The 12111-nt window shown below is 36.1% G+C and overlaps 1 protein-coding gene across 1 annotated transcript; it reads left to right on the plus strand.

Moving 5' to 3' along the window:
• Positions 1-347: 347 nt before the first annotated feature.
• On the plus strand, positions 348-12111 carry LOC149404338 (mRNA capping enzyme family protein). Its single transcript, XM_089603017.1, has 19 exons — positions 348-479; positions 578-707; positions 1172-1341; positions 2257-2398; positions 3197-3348; positions 3453-3536; positions 3619-3681; positions 4084-4218; positions 4302-4508; positions 6007-6126; positions 6581-6633; positions 7936-8098; positions 8198-8335; positions 9469-9591; positions 9666-9764; positions 9897-9986; positions 10091-10175; positions 11235-11365; positions 11474-12111. Exons 3-19 carry the CDS (start codon positions 1207-1209, stop codon positions 11618-11620), a joined length of 2067 nt encoding a protein of 688 aa, XP_089459143.1. The 5' UTR covers positions 348-479; positions 578-707; positions 1172-1206; the 3' UTR covers positions 11621-12111.

Here is a 12111-nt window from a genome sequence, read left to right on the forward strand (position 1 = left end):
CTGAGGCTCTTCGGCGATGAAGGATTCGATCGGCGATGAACCGACGAAGATCTGGAAGAGATGAGGGAATATGGAGATTGTCTTGATTGCGTTGGCAGATGATTTTTTTTTTTTTTTGCTTTATGGTTTCGGCAAAATTGAATTTGTATATTAAATTAATTAGTATTTTTATCCAAATTATAATTTTAGTGAATAAAAAAATTATGAAATTGTAGTACTTTCCACAATTTCTCTTTGTTATTTGGTTTGATAATGTCAAATATTTGACGTAACACGTATAATAATATTTTTGGTGTTTTTATTTATTTTTGCATAATTTCCTAGCTATAAAATGTGGAGAATGGAAACTAATTCGGGGAAAAAAAATAAAACAAACGCACATTTAGCTTCACAGCTTTAGTTAATCGTGATTTGTTCTCTCGCCTTCCCTCTCTCAGGACATGGATTGATTAATCGAGTCGAAACATTACAAATCCTTCGTACTCTCTCTTTCCCAATAAACAGCGAGTACTGTTTATTCTTCTCTCTATCTTTCTCTCTCTAGGGTTTCTCAGTTATTTTATTACTCCCGTAACAGAGGAATCACGATAAATCCTAGGGTGTTGTGGAGGCTCAAGGAACTTGGTTGATTTTCTATCGTTGAAGTCGCATTCTCGTGGATCGTCTTTCAGAATCGGATTTCTACATTCCATGTTGATTCGAATGAGGTTTGGGCTGTTCTGGAATTTGAATTTGTGTACTGCGTGAGATTTGGCCGTGTCTTTGCTGCTTTTAGGGTTTCTTGAGATTGTTCCGGTTTTCTTTCGGTGATGTATTCCTATATTAGTTATGGATGGAATTAAAACGAAACCGACGACATATTTCTTCTCAGTATGACTTTTGGAACTGAAACAAAGACAGTGAGGACACTGTTCTAGAAATTTAGTAGTTTAAGCTATGTTGAGTTAGTATGTCATTGGGCTACTAATATAATTTCACTATAATATGCAAGTCTTCGGTCTAGTTAGTTCAAATTCTGGGTTAGTTGATTTATTGTTTACACTAATTGATGAATGTTCTTGTAATTGCTCCTTACATAATGGTGATAGTGGCATATTATGTGGCTTAGTATTCAAATGGCTTTGGGTAATAATAACTAAATAGAAGAATGTGACTTGTGGGTGTTATACAGTTTTCACGGTGAATGTTGCTTGTGATCGATTATGAATGATGGCTGCGATGGACTTAAATGCTTCGCCGGTACCTGAAGAGGAGGAGGAGACTTTTGAAAGGAGTCTAGAAGAATACAGTGCACCTGAGCCTGAAGAACGTACAGAGAGTGCAGTTGATATCGCTCGTCGGGTACTTTTACTTTAGTTTGATTGGCATAACTACTTTTCTTATGACAATTCTTTATGTTGTGTGTAAGTGCCCTACAGAAATGCGGACGTGATATAGATTTGTTGGTTGAGAGCCCACATTTCCCAAAAAATAAAAAAATAAATAAACAACCCTAGATAGGTTTCAAAGAAACATAAATAACTTGGTTGATTGATTCAAATGATCGTAGTTGTATAGCTTCTTGGAAACAGAAGAATCAACAACTCAAAATTTTATGACAAGTATTTTTGGAATGTTTATGTGTTGAGAACAGAAGGGCTACATGGAAAAAGCCAATTAGATAAATTATTGTTACGTTTGATAGTTTTATTGTAAAAACAGTTTTGCCAAACACCAAATAAACAGTTTAGTTTATTCTAAAAACAAAACATGGCTTTTTAATCTCAACCAAATGCAATCTCAGTGGGGTAAACTTTACTTCTGAAGATGCAGACATGTACTGCTGTACAGAGTATACTTAAAAAGAAAAAAAGAAAAGAAAAAAAGAAATAGAGAAGTATTTTTTTTTTATAATTGTGGTGTCCGGACCAAATCCGATTAAAATCCACGAGGCCCTTGCATTATCGATCGGGAGACTACCCCAGTGGCCCCAATTGTTGTGCCCATGGGGAATCGAACCGGGGACGTACAAGGTCTCAAGAATCGCCCCTACCACTAGACCAACCCCATCGGGTTGAGAAGTATTATTAATATATAAGATGGATATACATCAGATGTGAGTTGTTTTTGGCCAAGAACCAGACCGCACACAAAACTACACGCTTAAAACCAGAATTATTTTGGAATGTATAACTTTCCATTCGAGGGAATATGGAAATTTATTGAATGCAAGTTTCTTCCTCGTATGAATTTTGTGTTATATGCTTCTCGTGTTAGGAGCGCGAAGAAAGACGCAAACGCCTGAAAAGAGAGCGCGTGGAGGATAGGCCTTCGCAAACATATCAGCCACCACCTTACCATGATCAGCCTTCTCAGACAAAGGCACTAAAATCTTACGACAAAAGCAGGCTGCCCCCTGGTAAGTTTATAATAAGCAATTAATTTACTTAAGAAGTGATGAATGGCCAAAACATACTAATTATTTTAAGATAAGTGGTAGGATATTTAGGTTGCTTTTCGTTGGTTTAAAAAACTTTGATAAGAAATTCTCTTACATCTTGTGCTTTTTTTTTTTTTTCATTGCACATTATCATTTCTGTAAATATTAGAAGAAATTTGGTTGCTTGCTGCTGTATACGCAGTTAAGCTTGTACATGGCAATTTGTTAAGAATGTTTTAGACGAGTGGTAGGTGGTTTAGGTTGCATTCTATTGGTTTTAAAAGCCATGATTGGTAAATCTCTCGCTTCTTGTGCTGTTTCCGCGTGGCACATTATCAGTTCGTAATTATTTGAAGAAATTTGGCCGCTTGCTATTGTATACCCGGTTAGGCTGTACAAGGCAATTTGATCTAATATTTTTAAAGCATATATTCAGTGTAGAGTTTTACAGCTTTTGAAAGTACTGTTCTATTTGCATTTGATGGTAGTCTGGGGGTAGTCTCGCGGTCGAAAATACCATGGCCTCGTGGATTTCAGTCGGTCTAATCTAGGCACCACGGTTATGAAAAAAAATAGATAATGATTTTAATTCTCGGAAGTAATAAAGAGATTGGGCTGCCTGTATTTTAATTGCTGTGTTTCGCAGCTCTATTTTTCTAACCATTAATAATAATAGCAATCTTTTTAATAAAAAAAAGGTTAATTAATAAAATTATTATTTTTCATATATATGAAAAGACTCTAATTTCGTTGCTTAATCCCATGGCCCCAATGCAGGTTGGTTGGATTGCCCTCCAGCTGGTAATGAAGTTTCTTGCATGATACCCTCTAAGGTTCCCCTCGGTGAAGCTTTTAATGATTGTATTGCTCCTGGTAAAAGATATTCGTTTAAGCAAGTGATTCATCAGCAGAGGGTTTTGGGGAGAAAAGTAAGCAATTTGTATTCAGAGGTTATTCTCATTGCTTAGTAAAATAATCAATCTTTGTTTCACCCTCTGATTAGGATAGTTTCTATGTTATATTCAAATTGCAGCTTGGTTTAGTGATTGATTTGACAAATACCTCTCGTTATTATCAAACAACGGATCTGAAGAAAGAGGGCATTAAACATGTCAAGGTTAGTAGCTTCAAATTTACAGTATTGCTTCCTAACATCTTAGTCACAAAATCATGATTTCCCTAAATTTTATTGTATCTAGATTCAATGCAAGGGGCGAGGATCTGCGCCTGACAATCCTGCCGTCAACCAGTTTGTATATGAGGTTATTTTTATAATTTTTCATGCCGGTATACATTAATATTTGTTCAATGAAATTTTGGTCCCACTACTTGGTTGGAAGAAAAGTGTATTTCACAATCTGTAAATTTAATGGATATCCAGTGGATTTCATGTTTTCTACTGCTGTTTTCAAGTTAAAATCTGAAGGATGAGTGTAGTCACTTTATTTTTTTGTTGGATTACCTGTGTCCAGTATGTGCTATTCAGATATTCTCTTTTCCTTTCATTCGACTAAAAGAAAAAGAGACTATAATTGGTGGCAAAAAGCTAGCAATTTTAGCTAGCACGTATAACTATCCATTTTCATCATAATCTTTTTGAGTATGTGGAATGTAGAATTAAACATTCATCTCTGGAGTTCAAACAACCTTTTCTGTTCTTCCAGGTTTCGCAGTTCCTCTTTCGTCAAAAACACTCAAAGAAGTATATTCTTGTTCATTGCACACATGGGCACAATCGAACTGGATATATGATCGTCCATTACCTTATGCGTTCACAGCCATCAATGTCTGTCACCCAGGTTAGTTCTGCACTTCATTTTTTATGCTATAGCTACTTTAAGTTCAATCAGTGTGTTTATTTGTCACTGATTGCTGTCACCAGGCGATAGCTACTTTTTCTGAAGCACGCCCACCTGGGATATACAAACCTGATTACATTGATGCATTATATGCGTTCTATCATGAGAGGAAGCCTGAAAAGCTTATTTGCCCTCCAACTCCCGAGTGGAAGAGATCTGATGAATTTGATCTTAATGGTGAAGCAGTTCCAGATGACGACGACGACGGTGGCTCAGCTGCTCCAGTGCATGTATGCATATTCTTCCTCGTAACTTACAATTACTAATGGTATCACACTATTTACATTTTGAGACAAACTTAGAATCTACGACACCCCTCCCAAAAACTCTCGGGCCATGATACAGTGTGGTGTGTTAACTTTGGTCTTGTTTTATTACATTTAGTAAACATTTCCACCCTTCATTTCGTTCAATAAAATCAAACAATATCTTATCGTATTGATTTCTAGAGAATATTGGAAGGTTAAAGCAAATTGCTAAAGCTTCTCATTTTTTTTTTTTGAGAAATACCACCCTATCATGTCTCTTTTACCAAGTACTTGTATGGATGATTGTTGGTTTAGAATACAAGCTTTTTGGCAGTTTGTACTCAAATTTGTTTTTTTTTTTTTAAAAGAAACACCTCCTTTATTAGTTTGTACTCAAATTTGTATTCTAGGCAATGTGCTTTGCATAACTGTTTGGCAGTCCTACACGGAATTTTAGTATGAAGTCGGTTGACACTTTTGACAATATATATATATATATATATATATATATATGTATATATATTTATTAAAGAAAAGGCTCCTTAACGGAAAAAAAACACATCCTAGTGTGTGCTCGACAAATCTCGATATAAGTCGGGCACATAATTTGCTAAGTTCATTATAAGAGGTCAAAGCCAAACTGCAACGCTCTATTTTATCCTTTCCATAGTTTCTGCCAGAGTACACTCTTTCTCTTCGAAAATTCGTATGTTTATTCGACCACATATACCCCATACTGAGTCCATAATCCCTAATTTAGAAGTTATTTCCCATTTGGTGCTCCTCCCATGACTGCTGAATCCTAATAGAAACTTATCCGGCGAGCCTGTGCTCTGAACATCAATCTGTAACTACACCACAGAAGCGAATCTGCTACTAACAAAGAGTTATTATGAATGTGTTCTCCTGCCTCTTTGCATAACACTCATCAATTCGGCCTTAGGGTTGTATGAGGATTTCTCTTCTGAAAAATGTCTAGGGTGCTGATCCTTCGGAACCTTTTATTCTGTATTTTGGCCTTCAGTGTAGTGTCGAAATGCTGGAAATCGGGCTCGTTGGATTTCAATGAGCAATCTTCCAGTCATTTTGCTATATCTATCGATCTTATGTACCCTCCCATATAGTGGCCGGTTCTAGGAGCCCAACAAATCTGCAATCTCGTTCATCTCACTGACTGTGAGGTTCTTGGAAAGCTCATTTATTCATCAGCAAAAATATTATCTTTGGTAGTCGATGTAAATGTCCTTTTAGCATAAATTTTTTGTGGACTTTGAGAAGAGTTATTCATTGTGGAGAAAATCTTCTTTTACTTCTGGTCATGCATTTTATGATACAATTGACGTTCACCTTGACTAGTCTTTCCTTTTTTCTTCCTGATTTTCATTTTTAATTTTTTTTTAATATTTTTTAATCTTTATTTTTTATGCTTTTTGTTCTTCACCTGAGGTTTAAATGGTCAAATTAATGATGCATCTTATAGGAGATTCCAGAGGCTGATATAATTCTGACAAATGATGATGTTTTGGGAGATGAGATACCATGGGACCAACAGGATGCGCTGCAACAGTTCTGTTGTCAATCTCTTAAGTTGAGCCAAGGGGTAGGAACATAGCGCTTTTGCTATTTATTGTGTTTAAAGCTTCCTTTGCTCAAAATATATTTATCATTTACAACATTATGAACATGACTACAATATAGCATTTAGCCTATCGTGATAATTCTTCAATAAGCTCTAATGATTTGGATTGGGAGGCCAAATGCCTTTTTTTTATGCTTATTCCATGTTGAACTACTTCTGGGATTTGGTTTTAGCATATTCAGAATATTATTGATTTCATCTCCTGATTCGTCTAAATATGTATTTCGTCTTTAAATTTGAACTTACGAGTCCTTTTGCTATTTCTGAATTTACTCATATTATCTCATCCATCACAATATTTTAAATTTTGCATTTGGTTAATGATATTTGCGAATGAAAACACTAATTTTTATTTTATTTTATTTTGTTATCCAAAAGATCATCGTACAAATGGCTTCTTATCTTCAAATTGCAGATTAGAGGCTCGCACACTCAATTTCCAGGGTCACACCCAGTCTCTCTTGACAGGTTCAAATAACCCTTTCTAATTGCTGTATTTTTTCATTGTGAAGATTGTAGTTCATAACTCATCTTAGTATTGAGGAACTTTGAACTTCTTTTCCTAGTCTTGCTTGAACAGAAAATATCGTTATATAAGAAAATAATAAGCGAATTAACCCCAAGGAGTTGGTCTAGCAGTAAGGCCTAATGCTGGGATGTGTGGATAGGCGCCCAATCCGAGGTTTGATTTTCCCCATACTCTCAAAAACCGGGGGCAACTGGGAGGGCCTCGTTGGCTTAGTCGGGCGAGGCCCGTATACCCATGGTTATAAATAATAATATAAATAATAAGAGAGTACATGAGTGAGGTTCAAGCATCAAATAGAGGGGATAGATGACCAGACTAGGTTGGATTAGTCCTTGGTCCTAGACTATATCTCAAAACTCTTCCTGGAAACCAGCAGGCTTCAAATTTGTAAAGAAGCTGATAAGATCCTCAATCATACAAAACACAAGAACACTACTGAAAGGAAATGAAGAGATCTTATGTACGTAATGAAGGAAGTAGAGTTTCTTATGCAAAATATGATGGTCCTGGCTAGCTTTCTGGAGACCAGTACTCTCCCCCTTAGAATGCAACAAAGTCATCTCTGCTACTTCAGTCCATAACAGTCGCAACGTACCCTCCCTCTAACAAAGACGGTTCTGTTAAGTTCCTTTACGCACTAAAAGACAAACAACTCGTTAACAGAAACTACAGAGTAAAGTACAACACTACCCTCATACTGATGGGCCCCCTCTCAAGCGGCATGGCCTCCTGAATTATTCTCAGTCCCATCACGTGCCTTGCCCATCGGATGCCCATCAGAAGCTTTCGTCTAACGAGTAGCGTAAATAAGAATTTAAGACAGAATTAATGTTCTTTTTTCGGCTAAGCCGATTTTCTTAATAAAAGACCTGAGTTTCTTTTAAAAAAAAAAGAATTTAAGACAGAATATGTAATGTTCTCCTAGTACATAAACTGTAAAAAGAAGAACACAATGAACTGAAGTCCTCTGTTTTCAGATATTGTGGTCCCTGGGGTTTTGTAATCCTTCCCCCACTTGCAACGGGCATGATACTGCTCTTGTACTATTCGAGAAAGATATATTTGTGAGTTGTATCGGTATAAATTAGTTTGAATCAGACAGTCTACATGTTAGTCTGGCGTTTCTATTGTGCTATACCAACATAATTTATTTATCTCATTTTACCCTAGTTGCTATGAATACAGTGTTAAGAGGTTCGCAACAGTATATTCATTTAGTCTCCTATTTTTTGTGTATGCAGAGAGAATTTACAACTGCTAAGGCAACGTTATTACTATGCAACATGGAAAGCTGATGGGACAAGATATATGATGCTAATAACTTTCGATGGATGCTACTTGATTGATAGAAGTTTTAATTGTAGAAGAGTCCAGATGAGATTTCCTTGCAAACCCACCAATGATGTATGCTTTCCTTTTTTTCAGAAAGTGTTTTACAAATGACCTTTAAATAATAGTCCTCTAGATCTGACATGAGTGTCCTCTTGGCCCCTCTCTTTTAAGGGTTTTGCTGAGAAGACTCATCATTTCACCCTACTTGACGGGGAGATGGTAATTGATACAGTGCCAGATTCAAAGAAGCAGGAGAGACGGTACCTCATATATGATCTTATGGTGATTAACCAAGTGCCTATCATAGAGGTGAGATTTTGTGACTAAATCGTATGTGGTATTTTATTTTTATCTTTTAAAAAACCACTGTTGCACATATATATATATATATGTATGTATATATATATGTATGTATGTATATTCACACACAGGCGCGCACACACTCACACGCACACCTGTACGGTAAAAGTTAACATTTACTTAGAAAGGTGTTGGGCATTTAGCCATTAGTCTTTTTCATTATGGAATTAAGCTGTTTAAATTTTGCAATTATGGTTTTAAAATATATATAATTATTAATACCGGATTTTGGTTAATTAATTATGCCGTTAGGGTTTTATTTTGTAAATTAATTGTTCTGAAATTGTCCTTAGACCTAACTATATTTTATAAAAAGAAACAGTTAGGTATTACTAATAAATAAAGGGAAATATACTTCGAAGGAAAGTTGAATTTTGGCCAAAAACTGGACCGTACGCAAACAGACACGCTGACCCGGAAAGGACAGAGAATACAATCATCAGATTTTTTTTAGCAGAGGGTGACTCTCGAACCGTAAAGTTTCTTGGGAATCGGAAATTCCAATCAATCTGAATGGGAGAGGGAGAGACGAGCCTGTTTATCGGCACTTTTTGCATGGGACACAATCGGCCGGAAAACGATCTTCGAGGCTGAAATCTCTGCATGAAAAATCCTCCCATAAGCGTGATGTTACATATATAGCCGTTAGGCTGTTTTTAATGATGGAATTAGGCTGTTTAAAAAAGAAATATGTAATTTTAAATTATAAATTTTATTACTCCGAGTTTAGGTTACTTAACTATGCAATCAGGGTTTTTATTTTGTGAACTAATTATTCCAAAAGTGTCCTTAAGCCTAAGTATAGATTGGTCTATATATTTCTTACTGTGGTAGCCTTAAATTAAATAACTTAATCTCTCTCGAAACGAGAAGATTAGGTTTCGGTGGAGATTAGTGTTCTTAAGTATTTTTTATTACCAAAATTTAAATGATAACGGTTCCCATCACGAGATCTAAATCCCGGGCCGTAACAAAAAGGTGTCAGTGGATTAGATGATTCTTTCATTTTGAAAACAGAGTTTTCACCTTTTCGTCTGGATTTCTCCGTTATCTTTTGGCTTACAGTTTGCACAACGATGCAGAGACCTTTTTATGAAAGGTGGAAGATGCTTGAGAAAGAAGTCATTGAACCTCGTAATCAAGAACGCCACAGTATTTATCAGAGTAGAAATCCGTATTATAGATATGACTTGGAACCATTCAGGGTAAGATGTTCTCCCTCCCATCCACTTTATTATTTCTAAAGTTCTATGCTGAGATTGTCTTAAAATGTTTGCAGGTTAGGAGAAAGGATTTTTGGCTACTCTCTACTGTAACAAAGCTCTTGAAGGAATTCATTCCTAAGCTATCTCATGATGCTGATGGTCTTATTTTTCAGGTGTTTGAGCACCAGATACAGTTTAAATTTTTTAAGAAGTTTCATCTTGCCAAATGGAGTTAGTTTATGATGAAGAATAATTGTAATTTATATCTGGTTGCCAAATGCTGGCTTATAATCTTTTATTCTCAGGGTTGGGATGATCCATATATTCCCCGTACTCATCAAGGTCTCTTGAAGTGGAAATACCCCGAGATGAACTCAGTTGACTTTTTGTTCGAGGTTGTGCTATCGTCTGCATTCAGCTGTAGCTATTCAATTTTATATTGTTGTAAATTTTATAGGCCTTTAGCGATTTAGCAACTTTGTGACATCTTCATGCATAGGTTGGTGATGGCAATCGGGAAATGCTTTTTCTTTATGAACGAGGGAGGAAAAAACTGATGGACGGAAATAGGGTGGTATTTAAAGGTTAGTGATTGCGCAAGATTATTGTTCATATTCCATATGCTGACTACAGAATACTTTTCACTGTGAATTTGTGCGTCACAATCAGAACAGCGTGATCGATAATTTTCTTTCAATAGCATCCTTCCCCTCAAAAGAAGGAAGCAGGCAAGCGTTATCAATAATTAGCTAGTAATAATAAAACCTGAGAAGTACATAAGTTTGGAAGTACTCTTGTCGAGTGCGCTATTAGTACTAGTTGTGGTAGTGATAGCTATTGAAACTGGTGTACATGTTTCAAAATGCATTGGGGACCTAAAGTTTATTGGTTTATTTTTTAATATTTTTTCTCTTTCACAAGAATGAACAAAAACTCTCTATCAATTTTTCACAACTTTGTATTCACAGGCTGTTTTGCCTTATTAATAGAAGTCCCTTTGTTTCTTAAAAAAACAAAAATTAGTAGAGGACCTCGAACCCCAAGGGCTGATCTAGGGGTAAAAGCGAATATTGAGATGTGTTTCTGCCTTGTTATAAATATAAGTTAGAAAAAAAAAAAAAGGTGTGGGCACACAGTCTTATGTTCCATTCCCCCAGACTTGAAATCTTTTGGGGCTGCTGTGAGGGTCGCGCAATTGAACTGCCAGGGACCTTGCCCGGATACCAATAGTTATATTAAATATATATAAATGATCAAGTACCCCTGGCTCTAAGATTTTGTAGGATCCTAGTAAGGATTGTAACATATTGATCTTGCTTTTGAGAACTTCCATGTGTATATCATCTAAAATATGTTTGCTTTGAACTTGATGGGGTTGGTTTGCTTTCTTAGAGATATAATCCAAATTGAAGGATAAAACCATTCTTGCCATACTGGGGATAGTACATGCAAAATCCTTAATGGTCACACAATGGTGGTTTTCCAGACTTTTTAAAGGAGCACCGTCGTTTCACTATATGTTTTTGTCCCAGTCACACTGCTACTATTGAATATCGATTTGCCTGTCCTGCTTTAACTTTCTATAGCATGGATGGTCTGTTTGCATGCCTTTTTTCTCATTCATTTCGACTCCCTGAAAACAGATGGGTCTGATCCAGCATCTTACTCTGGTAAGATTGTAGAGTGTTCTTTTAATACTGAAGAACAAGTCTGGGTCTCAATGCGAGTCAGAACAGATAAAAATACTCCGAATGATATCAAAACTTACAGAAAGGTCACTCATCTCTCTATCATTTACTTTTTGTTCTTGTCTTTCTTACCCGTGAACATACTGAATATATATATATATACATATTTTTTGCTGGTTTATGAAAAAAACCAGGTTCTGCAAAGTATAAACGACAATATTACAGAAGATGTCCTGTTGAACGAAATATACGAGATTATACGCCTGCCAATGTACGCTGATAGGATTCGGAGCGATAGCAAAGCTGCTCAGCAGCATGCAAATGCAGGACGCAGGAGGTGACTGTCTGGAGAGCAAGCGCTGTTTTCTTCTATGGCTGCTTCTTCAAGGTCTATGACGACCTAACCACTTCTCATGCTGCTCGTTTTTAAAAAAATGATAATAATATTTTTAACTTTATATTGGGCTTGTTCCCAAATAGCTTTCATGTAATTAGCTACTACACCTAGCTATTTGTAGCCGAGTACTGCCCTGGTGAGTTGTATGATCCAGTTGGTACTTGTGCATAGCAATCCTCAGAATCAAGAGTTCTAAAACTCGCTTTGTTGTCATAGATCTTAGATTAATTATGAGTCTTTTAGGTTTAGAGGCCTCCCTTGTATATTAATATCACAAATTATTGGTAGTTTGAACTTTGAAGTAGGCATTTTTTTTCTTTCACATTAAGAGTTTGTACTCTCTTCCCTCTCCTTGTGTTTGTTTGTTTGTTTTGTTTTTCAGTTTAATGTGAATATGGCTTGGGAACTGGTTGATACCACTTCCTGTCCCTGCGA

This window comes from Urtica dioica, chromosome 2 (assembly GCF_054948205.1).
Source record: "Urtica dioica subsp. dioica isolate 48M chromosome 2, U.dioica_male_clone48M_v1_H2, whole genome shotgun sequence".
In the NCBI taxonomy this organism is placed as follows: Eukaryota; Viridiplantae; Streptophyta; class Magnoliopsida; order Rosales; family Urticaceae; genus Urtica; species Urtica dioica.